Source organism: Delphinus delphis, chromosome 10, assembly GCF_949987515.2.
Source record: "Delphinus delphis chromosome 10, mDelDel1.2, whole genome shotgun sequence".
NCBI lineage: Eukaryota > Metazoa > Chordata > Mammalia > Artiodactyla > Delphinidae > Delphinus > Delphinus delphis.
The window spans coordinates 24909714-24930021 of record NC_082692.2 but is presented as its reverse complement, the minus strand read 5'-3'; the positions used below and the strand labels follow the sequence as shown (position 1 = coordinate 24930021).

At 39.8% G+C, this 20308-nt stretch overlaps 1 protein-coding gene across 2 annotated transcripts; it reads left to right on the top strand.

The window, feature by feature from the left end:
- Positions 1–10759: 10759 nt before the first annotated feature.
- Positions 10760–19433, top strand: LOC132431921 (DLA class II histocompatibility antigen, DR-1 beta chain-like). Of its 2 annotated transcripts, XM_060021651.1 has the most exons (7): positions 10760–10903; positions 10995–11095; positions 14673–14942; positions 17196–17477; positions 18234–18344; positions 18793–18816; positions 19098–19433. In XM_060021651.1, the coding sequence occupies exons 2-7, from the start codon at positions 10996–10998 to the stop codon at positions 19109–19111; spliced, it is 801 nt and encodes a 266-aa protein (XP_059877634.1). In that variant the 5' UTR covers positions 10760–10903; position 10995; the 3' UTR covers positions 19112–19433. The 2 variants fall into 2 exon arrangements, with proteins under 2 accessions (XP_059877634.1, XP_059877633.1); XM_060021650.1 differs by lacking the exon at positions 10760–10903 and having other exon boundaries at positions 10929–11095.
- The last annotated feature ends 875 nt before the right edge of the window (positions 19434–20308 follow it).

Below are 20308 nucleotides of genomic sequence, written 5' to 3'. Positions count from 1 at the left end.
TGGATTTGTGTGACAGAAGCTTCATCCTCTCAGTGTCTGTTCTCTCTAACCTGGCATCATGTGAAGTGGGTTGTGGTGTTAGAGAAGTCTTAGGAGAGTTGTCTGGGCCCAGGGACATTGTGTTTGGGGATAGATTTACCTCCGTATCTTTTAAGTATATATCTTCCCTCCTCCAGAACATCCTGCACTTCAGCCAACAGGTAATGCTCTTTAACTCTCTTTTAGGATCATATTTAGTCTCGCTATAACAGATGGTAGAAGTGACAAGACAGGAGACAGAAATAATGAGAAAGACTTTGGATCTGACTTCTGATCAAGCAGTTTACATTAAAGCTTCTTCTCTCCACTAAACAGAGGGCTTGAACTCTAAGAGTGGCTTTGGCTCAGGGAGACTTAAGAATTTTTCCCCTTCTTACTGCAGTGCTTTAACATGAAGGCCTGAGAAACAGAGAGAGGGAAAAAAGCTGCTTGTAAAGTTAAGACAGGAAATGACACTGTCCTCTGTCTCCTGCAGGACTCCTCCGCTGAAGAACCTTCTGTCCCAGCTTCTTCATGGCCTAAACAGGTCTCCTGCTTAGCTCTTATTCTTCCAAAACGAGAGTGTTTATCAGGATCTGGTTTGCTCCTGGTTGAGTGACCCTGCAGAAAACGTCCTTCTTGCTGGTTTCCTCAGCCCCCGCGTTTGACCTGGACATTCCTCATATTGTTTGCAACACCTTATCTTCATTCTTTCCTGGTTCCCTCTGTTTTCAATCTTTACTGCCTCCTGTGCACCTGATCTCATCTTCTGTCCATATTATTATATAATGTTTTTCTCAAATAAATATGGAGTAACAATCATCTGCTTCATACAGTTTCAAGGAAAGAAGAAGAAAGAAACGAGGAAGGGAGGATTTCATCGCAAAACTATTAATGGTTATTATTTATATTCCTGAATTTTGGTCACTTGTGGAACTGGAGGTTTCCTTGTTTCTCTCCCTGTTTTTTCCTCGAGTTTTCTGCATTTTGTCATTAGGCATGTTTTCCTGAGCTAGGAGAAAGCCCTTAATTGACCCTATCATGACGGTTTCCTGCATCTTTGTAATCTCAAAGATAAGCACACTTTATAAAAATCTGTTATTATTTAAAAATTGTGAAATTTATAATCATGCTCTTTTTCTCTTTTTCCATGATTTTTAAAGAAAGTATCTAATCCTGGGTTAGTTCACACCTTGATCACCTCTTTAATTAGACTAATGGTGGGCTTCAACATTTGTCTTTTTCTGTCACTCAGATAAACATCAGCGACATGCTGACTCTTTGGCTGGGATACATTCTTCCCCATAAATAGGTTTTGGAAGGCCATCAGGACAGAGCCACAACTCATGTCAATAAGATGCATTTCTGAGGTCCTCCAGTTTCTGTCACAAACTTACTGTCTTTCAAGGGAAAATCCTGTATGGATCTTATCTCAGCAGAAATCAGAGACAATTCTGAGAAACAAAGGAAAATTTATGAATACAGGGATGTTCATTCAAACAATGAAATATCCTGCAGTTGGAAGACAAATGAGAATCCCTGTTATGGAATAATCCCCAAAATGCACTTTCAGTAGGTATAGGAGATTTGTATAGTATACAACATTTAAAAACAATAAGATAGAGGAGAATAGAAATATATCACTATACCCTATCTATCTATCTATCACTTACTTACATTTGTAAATATAAACAATGGCAGGAATTTTTTAAAAAAAGGTTGCCTTTAGGGCCAGATGAGAGAATAGGTTGAAGGGGACAAATATGAAAGCCAGACTTTTTGGAATATATTTAATAGTTTTAACTTGAGGGACATTCAAATATTTTATGTAATAAAAAATTTAAATCAAAAGTTTAACAAGGAGATACATAAAAACTAAGAACAAACTGGAATGATTAAAACAAACTTGACAAAAAGTATATGATGGGAAACAAGCTAGAAAAGTAAATCAAACTTTTTTTGACCCTTGCATAAAAGATTGTGGAACTATAATTGTAAATAAGTATATAGTTCTAAATTCCAAAGACTTTAATAATGTAAGCGAGTTGGATAGGCTCAGAGAAAGGTAATTAAACTGGTTAAGAAGACGGTGGGTTCTGCTATTGTATTCCATCTGAAGAGTCAGTTTCAAATGTAAATCAAATCTAAACAGTAGTTAATAGATTCAGAAGTTTATTTCAAAGTAATAGTTGAATTCTCCACAGTCAGACATAACTATTATTTTATTTTCAAGCAAATTAAAGGCTTATTTTTGCATATGTTAATTATACTGTGTTATTTGTGTGAAACAGGTTATCATCCTGTAGGAGTTTGATAAACCAGTAGTCATGTCTGCAATGTGCATACAGTTGGGATAAGTTCTATTTGATCCCAGGGTTGCACCTTCACTGTCACTTTGTTCTCTGGGATGAAAAAATAAGTTGTCTCATTTTATTTGAGACCTGTGGTGGGAAATGATAAGGTAGAAGTAAAGTATACGGTATGCATATATCTATGAAGATGCTTTCTAGCAAGTAGCAGATAATCCAATCTAACTGGCTTTACTTTTCTTTAAGTTATTTATCTCACATAACAGATAGACCCAAGGTAGGGAATCTCCAGAGTTGGTCAATTCATCAGGCCAGTTGCATCACCAATGATCTTAAAGGCAAGAAAAGAGAACTGTTTCTTCTCGTGTGGTTTTATAAGGAGCAACCAAACTTCTTCCAGAGTTTTCCTAATAGACCGACTTCCCCACACATTCGGAGGACCATGGATTACAACCGTAGGCTCAGACAAACCTTGATTCATCCTTTGTGACATGGGCCTGCCTCCCGTGATACACAAGGGAAGAAAAGGTTTAAAATCATCTTTTTTAGAGAGAAAGAAATGGTCCATGGGTAAGGAGGATGATTTTAGGGTATGGAAGTATTAGATTGTGTTTTTAGTGATTTCCTTATGAAGGATGATAGATATTTAATGGACAGCATCATTGCAAGGATTTTTTTTTAGCATTGAGACTTAAATATCAGCCGTAAGCCACTTCCTTCCCCCCAAAAAGCAAGCAAGCAGGAGGATTATTTACTTGATTTTAGAGCATATACTGACTCTTAATTTTGTGAGGAAAAGTATATTTTCCAGGGAAATTTTTTTTAAAGACCCATAATGAGGAATGACTCACTTTTTAAAATGCTAAAACCTATTATACCTCTATTTCATTAAGCACTTTGGCATTCATTCATTATTTGTTACATACACCAGTAAAACAAAGTCCAGAATTAGATCCCTGGACATTTGACGTTTAGATTTGTATAGAGAGTTTCAAGTTGTTTGTCAGGTATAGCCCATACTCATTCCTTTAAACAAAATGGATACTTCACAAATATGCATGTGCAGATGTTCATAGCAACATTAGTTATTATAACACAAAACTGGAAACAAGCCTAGTATCCATCAGTCAGTGAATGGAAAAACAAAATGCACTGTATCTATACAATGGAAAACTATCTAGCAATAAAAAAGAACAAGTGAAACACATTTAAAGGAATTGATGATACATGATGCAAAATGGATGAACTTCAAATATATACTAAGTGAAATAAGCCAGACACAAAAGACTACTTGTCACATGATTCCATTTACATGAAACATCTAGAAAAGGCAAATTTATAGACTGAAAGCGAATCAGTGGGTCTCTAGGACTTGGGGTGGGGGTGGGAATTAACTGTAAACAGGAAACTTTTTGGGGTGACAGAAATGTTCTAAAACTGGATTGTGGCGATAGTTGCACATATCTATAAAATTACTAGAAATTTCCCAGTTGAGTATGATGTAAACTGTGGGTTTGCCATAATTAGCCTTTATTATGTTCAGCTCTGTTACTTCTAGATCCATTTTATTGAGAGTTTTAATCATAAATAGGTATTGAATCTTGTTAACTGCTTTTCATACATTTATTTAAATAATCATGTAAGTTTTATCCTTCAGTTTTTAATATGGTGTATCATGTTGATTGATCTGCTGATGTTGAAACATCCTTTCATCCCTGTAATAAATCCCACATCATGGTGTATGGTCCTTTTAATGTATTGTTGCATTTGGTTTGTTAATATTTTGTGGAGGATTTTTACATGTATGTTCATCACAGAAATTGGCCTGTAATTTTTTTTGTGTGTGTTGTATCTGGTTTTTCTATCAGGGCAATGTTGAATCATAAAATGAGTTAGGAAGCATTCCTTCCTCTTCAATTTTTTGGAATAATTTGAGAACAGTACGTATTAAATCATTGAATGTTTGGTAGACTTCATCTGTGAAGCCATCTGGTCTTGGATTTTTGTTTTTTGAGAGGTTTTTGATTACTCTTTCAATCTCTGAGCTGGTGGTTGGGCTATCAGATTTTCTGTTTCTTCATGAGTCAGTCTTGGAAGCCTGGGTGATTCTAGGAATATGTTTATTCTTCTAGGTTGTCCAATTTGTAGGTGTATAGTGTTCATAATATTCTATTATAGTTCTTTGTATTTCTGTGTTATCCGTTGTTATTTATCCTCTTTCATTTCAGATTTTATTTATCAGATCCTTTTCTCTCTCTCTCTCTCTTTTTTTTTTTCTTAGTCAGTCTAGCTAAAGATTTGAGAATTAAAAAAGAAAAAGTTTTGCCAATTTTGTTTATCTTTTCAGTGACTCAGCTCTTAGTTTCATTGATCCTTTCTGTTGCCTTTTTACTCTCTATTTCATTTATTTCCACTCAGATCTTTAATATTTGCTTCCTACTGTCTTTGGGATTCATTTATTCTTCTTTTTCTAGTTCCTTTAGGTGTAAGGTTAAATTGTTTATTTGAGATTTTTCTTGCTTCTTGAGGTAGGCCTGTATTGCTATAAATGTCCCTCTTAGTATTTCTTTTGCTGCATCCAAAGGTTTTGGTATTTCATATTTTAATTTTCATTTATCTTTAGGTACTTTAAAAATTTCTTCTTTGATTTCTTCATTGACCTAACGGTTATTTGGTAGCATGTTGTTCAGTCTCTGTGTATTGGTGATTTTTCCAGCTTTCTTCTTGTAGTTGATTTCTATTTTCATACCATTGTGATCAGCAAAGATGCTTGCTGTGATTTGAATCTTCTTAAATTTATTGAGACTTGTTTTGTGTCTCAACATATGGTTTATTCTTGAGAATGTTCCATGTGCACTTGAGAAGAATGTGTATTCTGCTGCATTTGGATGGAACGTCTTTACAAATATTTAAAATCCATCTAGCCTAATGTTTTATTTAAAGCCACTGTTTCTTTGTTGATTTTCTGTCTATATGGTCTATCCACTGATATAAGTGCAGTGTTAAAGTCCCCTACCATTATTGTGTTGAGTGTTGATTTCTCCCTTTAGATAGATTAATACTTGGTTTATATATTTTGGTGCTCCTGTGTTATGTGCACATATATTAATAACAGTTTTGTCTTCTTAATGAATTGTTCCCCTTATCATTATAAAATGTCCATCTTTGTCTCTTTATCTTTTTCGGCTTGATGTGTGTTTTGTCTGATATGAGTGAGGCTCCACCCATTTTCTTTTGGCTGCCATTTCCTTGGAGTATCATCTTCCATCCCTTCACTTTGAGCCTGTTTGTCTTTATAGCTGAGGAGAGTCTCCTTAGAGGCAGCATATAGTTGGGTCTTGTGTGTTAATCCATCCATCCACTGTGTGCCTTTGATTGGTGAATTCAATTCATTTACATTTAGGGTGATTATTGATAAATGAAAACCTAGCACTAACATTTTGTCTTCTCTTTTCTGGTTGCTCTATATCTCCATTATTTCTTTTCTTTGTGTCTCTGTCTGCCATTTTAGTTTGGTGGTTTTGCATAATGTTTTTCTCAGTTTCCTCTTTTTTGTTTCGTGTGTCTGCTGTAGGTTTATGTCTTTTGGTTACTTTGAGGTTTGTATAGAATGTCTTACAGATAAAATAGTCCTTTTTCTGTTGATAGCATCGTATCTCCATTTGCCCATATGGGTTCCATCCTTCTCCTCTTGTTCTCTTATGTTTCTGTTGTCTAAAATTATCCCTTTCCATGTTGTGAGCTTGTTACCAAATTGAGGCAGCTATAGCTATTTTTACTGCTTTTTTTCCTACCTTTCCCCTTCATGCTATAATGAAGTGTTTTAAGATCTGTTGTGATATAGAGTTGCAATTTTCTGATTCTGTCTGTCAGTATATCACCTTACTTAAAGTTTTGTATACTTTTGCCTTTATGTCTCAGGTAGAAGGGCACTTTCAACTTTTCTTGTAAGGTTTATGTTGGTGACCTCCTGCAGCTTTTGTTTGTCTGGGAAAGCCTTTACTTCTCCTTCATATCTGAATGATAACTTTGCTGGATAGAGTATTCTTGGCTGACAGTTTTTACCTTTCAGAAGTTTGAGTTTGTCATTTCACCTTTCTGTCGAGTTTCTGCTGAGAAACCTGCTGATAGTCTAATGAGGTCTCCTTTGGAGTATACCATCCTTTTTCCTTGGCTGCCTTTAAAATTCTTTCTTTGTCATTAATTTTTGAGAGACTTAATGTAATGTGTCTTGCAGAGGTCTTTTTGCATTGAGATAATTAGGTTTGTTCTTAGCTTTGTGGACTTGCATATCCAGTTCCTTTCACAGGTTTAGGAATTTCTCAGCTATTATTTCTTTGAATAAACTCTTTGCTCCCTTCTCCCTCTTTTTTTATTTTTTTTGTGATACCCATTATCCTAATTTTCCCTTTGTAAATGAGTCAAATAATTCTCATAGAATTTCTGCATTTATTTTTAGATCTTGAGTCTCTTTTCTCTTCTACTTGTATCATTTCTAGATTTCTGTCTTCAAACTCATTAAGTCTCTCTTCCATATGGTCTCCTCTATTTCCAATGCTTTTAATGCATTCTTCATCTCATTTATTGATTTCTTCAGCTCTAGGATTTCTGTTTTTTTCTTTTTAGAGTTTCTACCTCTTTTGTAAATATTCCTTATGTTCATTAATTTTATTCCTGAGCTCATTGAACTGCCTGTCTGGATTTTCTAGTAGCTCGTTACTTTGAAATCTCTGTCAGATCACAATAGTCCATGACTTTAAGTTTGGTTTCTGGAGAATTGCCATTTTGTCATTTTCTCTTTGTGGTACCATGTAACAATGGTTCTTCATGGTGGTTGAAGAGTTGTTCCTCTGCTGGTGTATTTGAAGTAGTGAACACCTTTCTTCTTTAGGTAAAGCTTTAAAAAAATTTTAAAACTTTAATTCTGAGTTCTTTCTGTGGTTTCCAGTAGGTGGTACTACAGCACAGGTTTTTGGTTTCTCCTACTAGCGCTGCCTCTGATTATGTTTGAGAGTTGGCAATTTCCACCTCTCACTGCCTCTGTCAGAGGTGTTGGCCACCTAGTACCCTCGTTGCTACTGCTTGTACTTCCTGGGTCATTGGTACCTTGCAGCTGCTAGTGTCACTGGCATTGCCACCTGGGGCAATGGGATGATGGGCACTTCTGGATGGAACATGGGGGTCTCCTGAGTCACAGGCTCTGCTGCTGTTGGGAGGGGAAGAAGAGGGTGGGGGGAGGGGGGCCAGGGTCAAGGGCTTTTCTACTCTGTCCTGAGTTGTCAGGTACACTGGAACCACCACTGTGGGCAGAGGCCGGGGGGATGGAGTTGTGGGTTCCTCTGTGATGGAAGGATGGGGTTGTAAATCCCCCTACTGCTGCTGCCTAGTTCCCTGTGGCTGTGGGCACTGTTGTGGCCAGGAGGCTAGAGTCCTGTGCTCCACCTTCCCTGTGGCTGCTGGGTTCTCTAGGGCTGTGAGCTCAGCTGCTTAGGCTGGGGGCGCTGGATCACAGGCGCCACCTTCACTGTTTTCCCGCTTTGCCTCCTTTGTGTGTTCCAGTCCACCCACCTGCAGATATATAGATGTGTGGAATTCTCCGGCATCCTGGTGTGTCAGGCAGGGCCATCTTTGTTGAGTTGTGGCTGTTTCAGTGGTTGTAGATGAGGGGGACAGACAAAGGAAACATCTCATGTAATGATACAAATTTCAGTCCTCCTGTTGTTCAACAAGTCTGTGCTTCTGATGCCACTTGTTTGCTTGCACGAGTGTTGCAATTTATTTTCCATAAAAACAAATCTGTGGTCTCACACAACAAGAGCAAAGACTAGAACTTCTGTACTGATAACCACTCTCTTCCAGAAACCAGTATAACTGCCTTTTCTTCAGGAAATAAGCCTTTATTTGACACTTCTCTTACAGAGCAGAAGCTGAGCAGGATTGCTTCTCCTCTTGCCTTCCGTGAAGGAGCTCAGCCTCAAGATCACCTGTGGGAGCAATGGTTCGGTGACAATTGCTGCATTGTTTTACGTGAACTGTCCTTCTATTGAATTAATATTGCAGAAAAGTTGAAATATATAATATTTAGAGCAGCACATTTTTATTATTCATAAATGTATACAATGTACAGAATTTAGGTCATTGGTTCATTCTCTTTTAAAATAAATCTGTAAGATTTGTATATTGTACGTGAAATTTATATGAAGAAGTTTTGGTAGTGCTCTCTTTAACTATGTTTCAGTATATATATTATACAATTAGTAAATTGCACATCAAACTTATATGAACAAGTTTTGATACTGTTCTCTTTAATTCTATTTCAGTATGTTCTTGATATAGAATTACTTTTCTTTGCCATTCTTTTTATCTTATAATCTAAGGGGAACCTTAGTTTGACTTTCTCAGATTTTCACATGTCACAACTAGTTAATTCTGTGTAAATTATGATTTTCTCTTGGTCAAATTAAGCGTGAGATTCTCATGGTTGCAACTGCACAATATCCAATAGTACTGAACTATCACTGGAGTCTTAGGGACATAGATTGTTCTGGAATCCAGGGACAATAGTGACTTCTACCCAACCTCTCCAAGAATTTTGAATTTTCCACATTAATAGAAATATATTATTCCATGGTAAGCAAGATACTATTTCTATTCTACTCCAGAATGTTCAGATTAACACTACATTATGCCAAGAAATCTAAAATAATGATTGGGGACCATGGATTCGATTTAGGAATTTGGAGGCCTCTGCAACCTCAATAAGCAGGAAACTTGTGGGGAGCAATGGGCATTATTACATAAGACAAATGCAAACACTGTCATTTCCAGAGGAGGGTTACAATGTTGATGAAGGGAAATTTTAAAGAATTACAATTGCTATACTGTAGCTACTTCAATTTACATGATGCTGTCAGTCATTAAAACGAGTAGTTTTATTGATACACATATCCGTGAATTAAAGTGATAAAAATAGTTTAAATGTAAGGGACATTATTTTCTTTAGAAATTAAATCTGAGGTGGTATGATGTGATGGCTGAGTTTGCAGGGTTTGAAATCACATGTAACTTGGCTCAATCTGGAGTGTACCATTTACTAGTCTTGTATCCTTGCAAAGATTATCTAACCTCCTTCCACTATTTTATTTTCTCCATTTGCAGGATTAAAAAGGGTACTTGAATCACTGAGATGACATGAGAATTACATTTTAAAAAGACATGTATAAAGTCTTTGTATAATTCTGGGTACTAAGTAAAGCTCTCAAAATTTACTCAATAAATTTTAATCATTTTAAAGCAGCATGATGAGTACAGTCACTAGAAATATTAAGGCACATAAAGAATGGCTTGGGCAGAGATGTGAATTAATGCATAATTTTAAATAAATAGTTGCATTTAAAGTCCATTCTAAATCTGAAATATTATATTTATGTTAATATAATGTGTAATAATAATCTAAAAGTAGAATTACATTTTTAAGATTATATGACTACATCAAAGGGTATAATTCGTAGTTTTTTCATAGGGTTCTATTTATGAACACTCCATAATGTATTCATTAGCAACATCTTCTTATAATATCTTCTGGGGATAAAGCAAGAGAAGGTGAATTATAAGAGGACATGTTCCCAAGAAAGTAAGAAAATCCTAATGGGAGCCAAGAATAAGGAATTGAACGTATTTTACATAAAATATTAATTATTCTAAAGAGGAGGTGTTGTGTCAAAGGCTGACTTTGACTTTTTATCGATCTTTCAGTCACTTGCAAACTCTGATCAGTACAGCTGGCTTTATCACACTGTTAAGTTAAATGTTACAAAGATGCCTTCAAGATCTTCCATTCCATGCAGATTGCCTCCTCTAAGCCCCTTTCTGTATGAATATTCTGGAGTGCCACTAAACTTAGACAGCATCAGGAGACAAACCTGTAAAGTTTTTTCACTCTGTTAAGTAATTCACTAAATTTCCATTTCCTTTAGTTTATCAGAGACACCCCTGCCTGTCAGGAAGTACAGATTATACTCTAAACAACAGCTATAATTCTGTCACATCATCAGTTACCAGGGGATGGTGTTCCTTAAAGCATCCAGAGAATCATAGCATTTTTCAGTATTGTTATACCTGAAAGATCACAGTGCCTTCATTTCAGTTGCAGAGGTTAAATAATTTCGCCAAATCTACAAGTACAAGAAGGACCAAATTAAAGGTCTCCTAAATTGCAATCACTTTCTCTCTACCTGCTCAACTCCTAAACACACTCACACATATATTTGTCAAAATATCTATGTCTTCGAGTAAGAGAAATGAATGATCTTTAGGCTCAAACATGTGACACATCATTGACCAGCAGGGAGCTGGCTCTCAAGAGAAGCCCAAATAAAATGTGTCAGATACAACTGGATCAAACATTTAAAGCACTAAATTAAAACAATCCTTTTAATGGAGGAAATTCTAAGTTTCAGAAGAGCACCTTCACACTGAATCTCTGACCAGTAACTGATGATGTTTCTCGTCTGTGATTCTGATTGGTTCTCCAACACTGAGCTAACCCAATCCAGGAGCAAATACTGAGTTCCTTGGTTGGTATCACTTGGGTGGAGGAGAGTCACAGTTCCCAATTCAGCGAGGCTTGCCTGCTCCCCTCACACCCTGTCCTCTCCTGTTCTCCAGCATGGTGTCCCTGTATTTCTCCAGAGGCTCCTGGATGGCAGCTCTGACAGTGATACTGATGGTGCTGAGCCCGCCCCTCTCTTGGGCCAGGGAGACCCCATGTAAGTGAACACTTTGGGGGGTGAGCTATTGTGGGGTGGGGGAAGGAAGGGAGTTAGCTTTATCTCTGTGTCCAGACCAGCCTTCTTTAAAAGTTGTGACTTTTCAGGCTTCCCTGGTGGTGCAGTGACTTTGTTTTTAGTGACCACCTATCTTTATCACATGGATCTCCAATCTATCTACCACAAAAGGTGCCTGGATACTTGCTCTCTCAATGAGTGTGGCATACGTAGCCTCCATATCTATAGTCTATTTCTTCTCAAGTGTCCTGCAATGAACCTTCCCCAGCCTTGCATCCCATCCCTTCAGGTGTTTGAAAAGATTTAGAAAAAATGATGTTAAAATAATTCTCCATTAACAGATCTCTTTATTATGTTGAATGTACAAGAAAAAGGGAAAGTTTCTCTGAAGATTTTATGGAGAATCTAAGTAATTAGGAAGATCTCTCCTAGAAGGTCCTGTGTTATGTCCTCAACAGGATCTGTGATGCTGCTACCTCTCCCTAATATATGAGGATGTATCAAGGGAACTCCCCTATTATCTTCTTTCCATTTTCCCTGAACTCCAATGTTTATAAGGTTTGAATCCCTGTACTAGGAGTTCTTTGACAGAAGTTGGGGTTAGTTTTCTCTCTATTGCTCCTGGGTAAGGCACCCTGGAGCTGAAGCAGGGATTCTTAGTACTTGGAATGACCCTGTAGATAAAGAGCACCTATGGGGTGTTCTTTGATACCTTAAAAAATGTAAGCCATCTTCTGAACACCCAACACAGGTTAGTGACCATTATGAATCTATTTTGAGCCTTTCTTTTTTTTTAAAAAAAATTATTTATTTATTTATTTATGGCCGAGTTGGGTCTTTGTTGCTGTGCGCGGGTTTTTCTCTAGTTGTGGCAAGTGGGGGCTACTCTTCATTGCGGTGCGCGGGCTTCTCATTGCGGAGGCTTCTCTTGTTGCGGAGCATGGGCTCTAGGCATGAGGGCTTCAGTAGTTGTGGATCACGGACTCTAGAGTGCAGGCTCAGTAGTTGTGGTGCATGGGCTTAATTGCTCTGCAGCATGTGGAATCTTCCAGGACCAGGGCTCAAACCCATGTCCCCTGCATTGGCAGGCGGATTCTTAACCACTGCGCCACCAGGGAAGCCTGAGCCTTTCTATACTATCAGTTTCCCTCCTATCTCCCCCTTCTCTGGCCGAGACATAGAATAAATTATATGAAATTCTGATTTTGTAGTTCACAGATAGTCAAATATCTGCAGTTTTACATGGGAAACCATGTACCTCATTAGGGTACAGACAGTGTGAAAGTTGTTTCCATCCCATTGGGCTGAAAGCTGGTAAGCAAGTCAAGGGAACTCATTGGTCTCTTGGAGTCTTGGACCCAAATTTCATAAGATCATGCATCATGCCCTCTGTTTTCCTTAATCAGCTATGTTTGGTTACCTCAAATTTTAGTTCCTCCCTATTTTCCCCAGCTATGTCATCACCAGATCTGATAATCCCCAAAGTATGCACAAACCCTCAGCATTATAACAGGTTCACTGGATGATTTCGAACATAATGAACTCTTCCCCTTCCCTTAAAATTACCATTTTCTACCTGTGAATGTTTCTTCCAACTAGTAGAAGAAGAAAGAGGAAATTTGGGTTTTTCATGAGAAGTAGAAGGGATATAATGTGTCATCAGAATAAAAGAGTGTTGGAGCTGAACCCTTTCTTGCTTTCTGGGATGCCCACAAAAATCATTTCCTAGAACCCTGGGTTTATTAATTTAGACTACAAATATTTTTCTGAGCAACTATTATTATATGCTGGGCTCTATTCTGGGCTCAGACAATCCTATTTGAATAAGATAGAAAAATCCCCAATTATCCTGGAACTTACTTAATGACAAGAAAGACAACAATCCAATAAACATTTAACAACAACAATGACAACCAACAAAACCAAAAAAAAACATTTCAGAGAGCAACAAGTCCTCTGAAAAGAATAGTTCAAGGTTATGGGACAGAGAGTATTGGATTCACCTGCCTTCAATTCAAGTGTCTAGGGAGCTCTCCCTGGAAAGGTGACATTCAATTGAGACATAAATGATGAGGAGAAGCCAGACATGTGAGGGATCTAAGGGACAGATGCTCCAGGGAGAGGGACCAAGGGAAAGGCCAAACTGTGGGAAGATGTTTGCTGTTTAAGGGACAGAAAGAAGGCTAGAGTGACTGAAGCAGAGCAAGCAAGTTGGGGAGTGAAATAAGATGAGGTTGGAAAGGAAATCAGGAGCCAGATCATATTAGGCCCTGATGGTCATGGTGAGAACTTTGATTTTTATTTGTGGAGATATGTGAAGACAGAGTCCTGAGGGATAAGGTTGACCTTCTGTCCACCAAACCCCACCATTTAATTCATTAACAAGTCATACAACAATCTACCCCAAGTCTGTTCACTCTATTTTTACTACTGTCTTTGTCAGTACCACACTAAATGAAGCCACAAGCACACCTTCACTGGAGAATTCTACCATGTTCCTAAATGGTCTCCCTGTCTCCACTTGTGAACTCCTAAAATCCAATCTCTATGTGGTACCTACAATTATTTCCTAAAAGTAAACATAAATGACCCTCCTTGTAACGCTTCAGTAGCTTCACGTATCTCTACCTAACCTAGGTTAGGGTTAGGGTTTCCCATTACATTTAGTATGAAGTCAAAATCCTAACATTGTCTCCAAGGCTTCTAAGTACCCCACACCATTTCTCCAGTCTAGTCTTTTACCCTCCTCCTTCCTCACTCTTTGTGCTCAGTGAACTGTTTTTTTTTTTCTGATATCTTGCAGAAGTTCATCATGTCTTTCAAGCTTCTGCACACGATATTACCCTTACCTGAAATATGCCTCCTCTTTCCCTCACATACACCCACCTACACCCACTCTCCCTTTCAGCTCACATCAACTTAACCTTTCATGTCACATCTTAAATATCAGTCTTTAAAGACTACTTCTCTGACACCCTAACATAAATTATTCTCTGTTCTAGATCTCCACGCTTTTCTTGTGACATTTCTGGCTCCTGTATAATTAATTCTTGTGTGGTTGGGTTTTGTCCATCACTTTCACTAAATTTTATGCTCCTAGAAGGTAGGGGAGATGTTTGTTTTTCCTTCTGTGGAATCCCAGGGGCAGCAGCACAGGCTTGGCACAAGGTCAGCACTAGGTAAGGAAGTGTTTCAGGAACAGCTAAAGGGTCATGGGATGAGAGGAGGAAGCAGAGAGTGTTTTTCTGGTGGAGGCATTCGGGAGGAGGTGGTGATGGGGCAAATCCCCGTCCGGCTCCGGTTTGGAGGTCTCCAGCCAAGTACAGAGCTGACGGCATCCCAAATGCCTTAGGATCAGAGGGGTCTCCTCCACCCATCATGGTCTCTCTTGACCCTGAAGATCAAAGATGAACCCGTGGGGTAGTTGGGGGTGCCAGTGGGGCCAATAAGGGAGTGTCAGTGCCCCGTCCTCCGTCTGGGTGCCCTGCATTTGTGGTTATTGCCTTCAATCTCTTCCCAGGAGCCCGCCCAGGTAATCAGATCTTTCCTGTCCCCACAGCACTTTTCATGAGTCAGTTTAAGTCCTACTGTCACTTCTCTAATGGGACAGAGCGGGTGCGGTTCGTGGAGAAATACACGTATAACCGGGAGGAGTACGTGCGCTTCGACAGCGACGTGGGCGAGTACCGGGCGGTGACCAAGCTGGGCCGGCCGGACGCCGAGTACTGGAACAGCCAGAAGGACCTCCTGGAGCAGAAACAGGCCAAGGTGGACACGTACTGCAGACACAACTACGGGGTTGTGGAGAGCTTCACGGTGCAGCGGCGAGGTGAGCGCGGGGCTGGGCGGCCAGCGGGCGGGGGCGCAGTACGTGTGAGTGTGTGTTTGAGACAGAGACAGAGAGACACGGAGACGGGGACAGAGGAGACTGCGTTCGGGGGGCGGGGGGTGTGTAGGGCTGTGAGCAAGTACAAGTTAGACGGGTTCCTGTGAGAGCCTGTTTGGAGACCGTGTGTGATTTTGTCAGTGACTGTGAGAGGGGAGAGAGCGTGTGTGGTGTGGGGAGGCCCGGGAGGGAGGGGAGGTGTGGCGGGAGGGGTGCAGGAGGGAGGCTCCGGGCGTCCTTCGTGGTCCCTGTGGGGGAGGGGCGGGGGAGGGGAGGAAACCCCGACTGGGGTGGGCGGTTAGAGATGAGGGAGGGACTTCAAGGTGTCTATGGTTGGGGGAAGGTTTGGGGAAGGAGAGGTGAGGAAAGTGAAAGGATTGGGAGCCTGTGAGGAGAAGAGTCACAGTGTGCTCTGGGCACACACCCTCTTACTCCTGACACCCCGGAAATAAGTGTGCCGTGTCTGTCTGTGTGTAGGAGCACTTCACTGAGAAAAAGGTGTCAGACTACTTTTTGACAGGTGCGGGCAGGGGAGCCTCTGTGGCACCTCTGATCTCTCTGAAGCTTATTTCAGGTCTAAATTTCTTGCTTTTTTCCTCCTTAGTATATATATTTTACATAGTTGAAATGATTGTGAAATCAACTTTTTGAATTATAATTTTGTTACTTAATATGCTGATGTTACTATTTTTTATAACGCTAGTAGTATTTGAGTAGTTACATATTATCCTTTTTATACTTGTAACAATTTACCTCATTTTACTTTACATTCCCCTTTATTAGATCTTTTTTCAACATTACCAAACAGTTGAAAATTTATATCTTTTTGTTTTTATTTAAAATTTCTTTGATTTCTAAGGTTCTTGAACATTTTTCACATATTTATTGGCTGACCTTTGTTATGGCTCTAAGAATTATCTATTGTTGACTATCTCCGGGTCCTGGCGGTTTTCTTGGTGATTTTATGAGTTCTCTATGCATTAAGAGTAACAAGTTGCTGACATTTGATTTAGCTTTTACTCCAGTCTGTGGTTTATGTTTTGATTCTGTTCATTATATTCCAAGTTAGGAATTTAAACATTTTTATTTAATGAAATATACTGCAAAATTGTTAGTGATGATTTACCATCAATCTTAAATCTACCACTTTGCATTATTGTAAAAATGTTTTTTCCCCCAGGTTTCTCTTTTGCAAATAATAATTGTGTTTATTGTGGCTGGTGGTGTCAAGGGTTGTCTCAGGAACTAAGCACACATATTAATGAGTCTCAGACCCTGCCCTGAACTGAAATGCCAGCTTAAAAAGAAAGACAATTGTAAAATGATACAATTCCAGTAATAGATCTGCTTGTTTTGCAAAGCAGAAGAATTGATCAGCTGAGTGTAATAATAAGCTTTTGTTTTGGTTTTGTTTGGTTTTTTTTTTAATGAGTGACTTTACTTGGTCCTTTCTCTCCCTTTCAGGAATCATGCTTTCCTTGGAACTCAACTCAGAGTTCAAGAGTCACTTTTGTCTATTCCTGCTTCCCAGGGTAGAACCCTTTCTGTGGTGTTCTAAGGTGTGAGTGTAGCATTCCCAGGATTTTATCTTCTGTCTCCCCATCTACCCCAAGCTGCCCTCTAATTTATCCACACTGCTTTGAGTCATATTTTCTCTCCAAGTAAATGAAGATAGTAAATAGCTAACATATATTAAAGACTAAGTTCCAGCCATCGTTTCACATACTTCAGGTACATTAATCTTCACATAACCCCAAGAGGTAAGTTAGTATTATTATCCCCCTTTACAGGTGAGCAACCTGAGGCACAGAGGAATTTTAAAACTCACCTAGGATCAATCAGTAGGAGGAAGAGCCTGGATTTGAACTCAGGCACCCTGGCTCCAGAAATCATGCTATTAATAATACACTATATACTGTGCAAAGATTTGTAAACACATCAATTCAACAATGAATAACTCTTTCATGCTATGAAAAACAAAACAATAGAAAACAAATTTCCTGAACATCTGTCAGATCTAATGGGCCCATACTGTAAGCATTAAAGTCAAGTCTTATGGCACTAATTTCTGTTGGGCTACATAGCCAGCTTTCAGGGAGGCCTGCTGGAGACTGGAGACTGGGGGCAGAAAGGCAGCCAACCAATGAGACTTACTCTGTCTCCCTCACTTATCCCCTCTACCTTTTTCTCTCCTAGTGGCACCTACAGTGACTGTGTATCCTGCAAAGACACAGCCCCTGCAGCACCACAACCTCCTGGTCTGCTCTGTGAATGGTTTCTATCCAGGCCACATTGAAGTCAGGTGGTTCCGGAACGGCCAGGAAGAGGAGGCAGGGGTGGTCTCCACAGGCCTGATCCCTAATGGAGACTGGACCTTCCAGACCATGGTGATGCTTGAAACAGTCCCTCAGAGTGGAGAGGTCTACACCTGCCACGTGGAGCACCCCAGCCAGACCAGCCCTGTCACAGTGGAATGGAGTGAGAAGCTTTCTGGCCTCATAAGTTCCTCACCTACCAAGGAAGGGCTTGCTTACCCCTGAGTGACAGGTTTCTCCTCTCCCACAGCATGTGTTCATTTGCTCTGTGTTCTCCTCTCCTTCAGCTGAGGTTATTATTGAGGATATCAGAGGAACCTTATAATATCCTGTGATAGAAATCCTCTGATAGTTTACAGATATCCTATGATATCTTCTACAAGTACCTACACCCCCTGGGAGGCAATTCTGCCTGACATGCAGAAAAGAGGTGTCCCTGTTTTGAGCCTCCATGAAATCTCAGGTCATGGTCACTACATGGCCCTGGGCACCAGTCTTCTGCCTCAGGCTGGGCTTGTGCTTCTGACACTGTTTCTCTGAGATGTTCCCTGTGATCTGAGAAGGGGCACATCCTCTACAATATAGGGACCTTCCTGACATGAGGGGAGTCCAACCTCAGTTCTGCCTTTTATTAGCTCTGTCACCCTAGACAAGCTCCTTAACCTCATTCAGCCCCAGGGTCCTCACCCATCAGATGTTGTAGTCATGGCCTTACGTCAGGGCTGTGATATTTAAATGGGTTCAATGTCTTAACCTTGTAGCTATTCTGTATTTTTAACCTCTTTTCCAGAAATGCCCAGTCAATCTAGTTCTTCCAGGGCATCCTTCTTTCCCCGTTCTCAAATATCTCAATCTCAGAATCTCAATTAGAGAAGTTGGATTTGGGATAAGAATCACTAAAACTAGCTTCTTTCCTCAGGGGCACAGTCTGAATCTGCTCAGAGCAAGATGCTGAGTGGAATCGGGGCCTTTGTTCTGGGTCTGCTCTTCCTTGGGGTGGGGCTGTTCATCTACTTCAGGAATCAGAAAGGTAAGGAACCTGTTGGCAGCTGAGATGCCCCACAGACTTTTTTGCTCAAGTTTGTTCATTGTATATCAGTGACCCTGTGTAAAACTTTTATTTCCCCTTTATTGACCTCAAATTTCCGGAAGTCCAGAAATCAACAGTTCATGGTTACTTATGGTTGAAAAATAAGAGGTGATGGCCTGTAGAGATAAAAGAAGAGTTAACATGCATGGAGATTTTGGGTGGAGATCCTAGGGCAAATGCGGGAAGAGACACAAAGGCTGATGAAATTACACTGGATTTGTGTGACAGAAACTTCATGGATCACATGCTCCTAGTGTCTGCTCTCCTGTCTACCCTGGCATTAGGGGATATATGTTGTGGGGTAGAGATATATCAGGTGGGGGCCTGGGGCTGGGGACAGAATTCCTTCCATATCCTTTAAATATATATCTTCTCTTCTCTTTCCCAGGACACTCTGGACTTCAGCCAACAGGTAATGCCCTTTAATCCTCTTTTAGAGATAGATTTGGTCTCCTAGAACTGGTTGTAGAGAAGACAAGACAGACATAATGGGAAAGACTTTGAATTCTAGACTTCTTCTGGCCACTTAACAAAAGGCCAGTTCCCTAAAGTAGCTTTGGCTCAGGGAGATCTAGGAATTTTTTTCCCCCTTCTTGCAATACTGCTTTAACATGAGACCCTGGGAGAGGGGGAAAGAAGCTGCTTGTAGAATTAGCTTGTAGTAAAAACAACGCTATCTTCTGTCTTTTGCAGGACTCCTAAACTGAAGTGAAGATAATGACACTCATAAGAGAAAGAACCTTCTGGCTTAGCTACTTTGCAGCATGAAAGTGTTTCCTGTTGGGCTTTTAATCCACAAAGAGAGTACTTTCTCAAGATCTGGTTTGCTCCTGCAGAAAATCTCCTCCCTGATGGCTTCCTCAGCCCCTGCCCCTTGACCTGGAAATCTGGAATATTGAAAGCAGTATCCTATCTTCATTCTTTCCTGGTCCCTTTTATATTGAAGCCTTATGGCCTCCCTTTCATGTGAACACATCTTTAACCCACATTTCTTTACAAAGTTTTGCTCAAATAAACGTGGAGTGAGAAGCATCTGCCTGATAGAGCTTCAAGGAAAAACGTAGGCAAAAACGAAAAGGGAGAGAGAGAGAGAGAGAGAGAGAGAGAGAGAGAGAGAAAGGGAGTGTCTGGTGGGGAGGGTGGGCAGCGGGAGGGTGAGAATTTCCCTCTCTATCCTTCCTGAGTTCCTGTGGCTAGACTATTAATAAAATTGATGCAAGACAGATTAGCAAGAGAAAAAGAAACAAATTTTAATTCACGTGCATGGAGGTCTCTAGAAATAGGACCTAAGAAGTGGCCAAAGCAGGTAGCTTTTATGCTTTTTAGACAAAGAAACAATAAGTTTGTGAGTAATTGACAGGACAAAGAAACTTAGGTTTTGGGTGCTCTAATAGTGAAGAATCTAACCAAAGTTTGGGCTTGAGGTAGTATCAACAAATTAAAGATGCAACAAGGTTTGTTTATATAGGTTTCTTGGTCTGAATGGTGATAAGTGTGTCATACCTCCAGATGCAGGGAGTGCGTCTTTCACATGAGAGATTATTTCCTGCTTTCAGGGAGACAGAAGGAGGGTCAGAGTGTCCCTCTTGCATTGGCCATTTCTTAAGTAACTAGTTCAAAATAATCAATATGCCATTGTGGCATATTTGGGAACAGCCTTCCCTGAGCCCCAACAAGAGGTTTTCAATAATTGTTTTTATTTTTATTCCTGAATTTTGGTCACATGTGGGTCTGGTAGGTTCCTTTGCTTCATTCTCTGTTTTATCTTGAGTTTTCTGTATTCTGTAATCAGGAATATTTAGCTGAGATAGTAGCCGGTTTTGGGAAATGAAGTAATACACTTCTAGATAATCCATGGCTTATCAAAGAATAAATCAGATGAGAAATTAGAAAACTACGGGAAT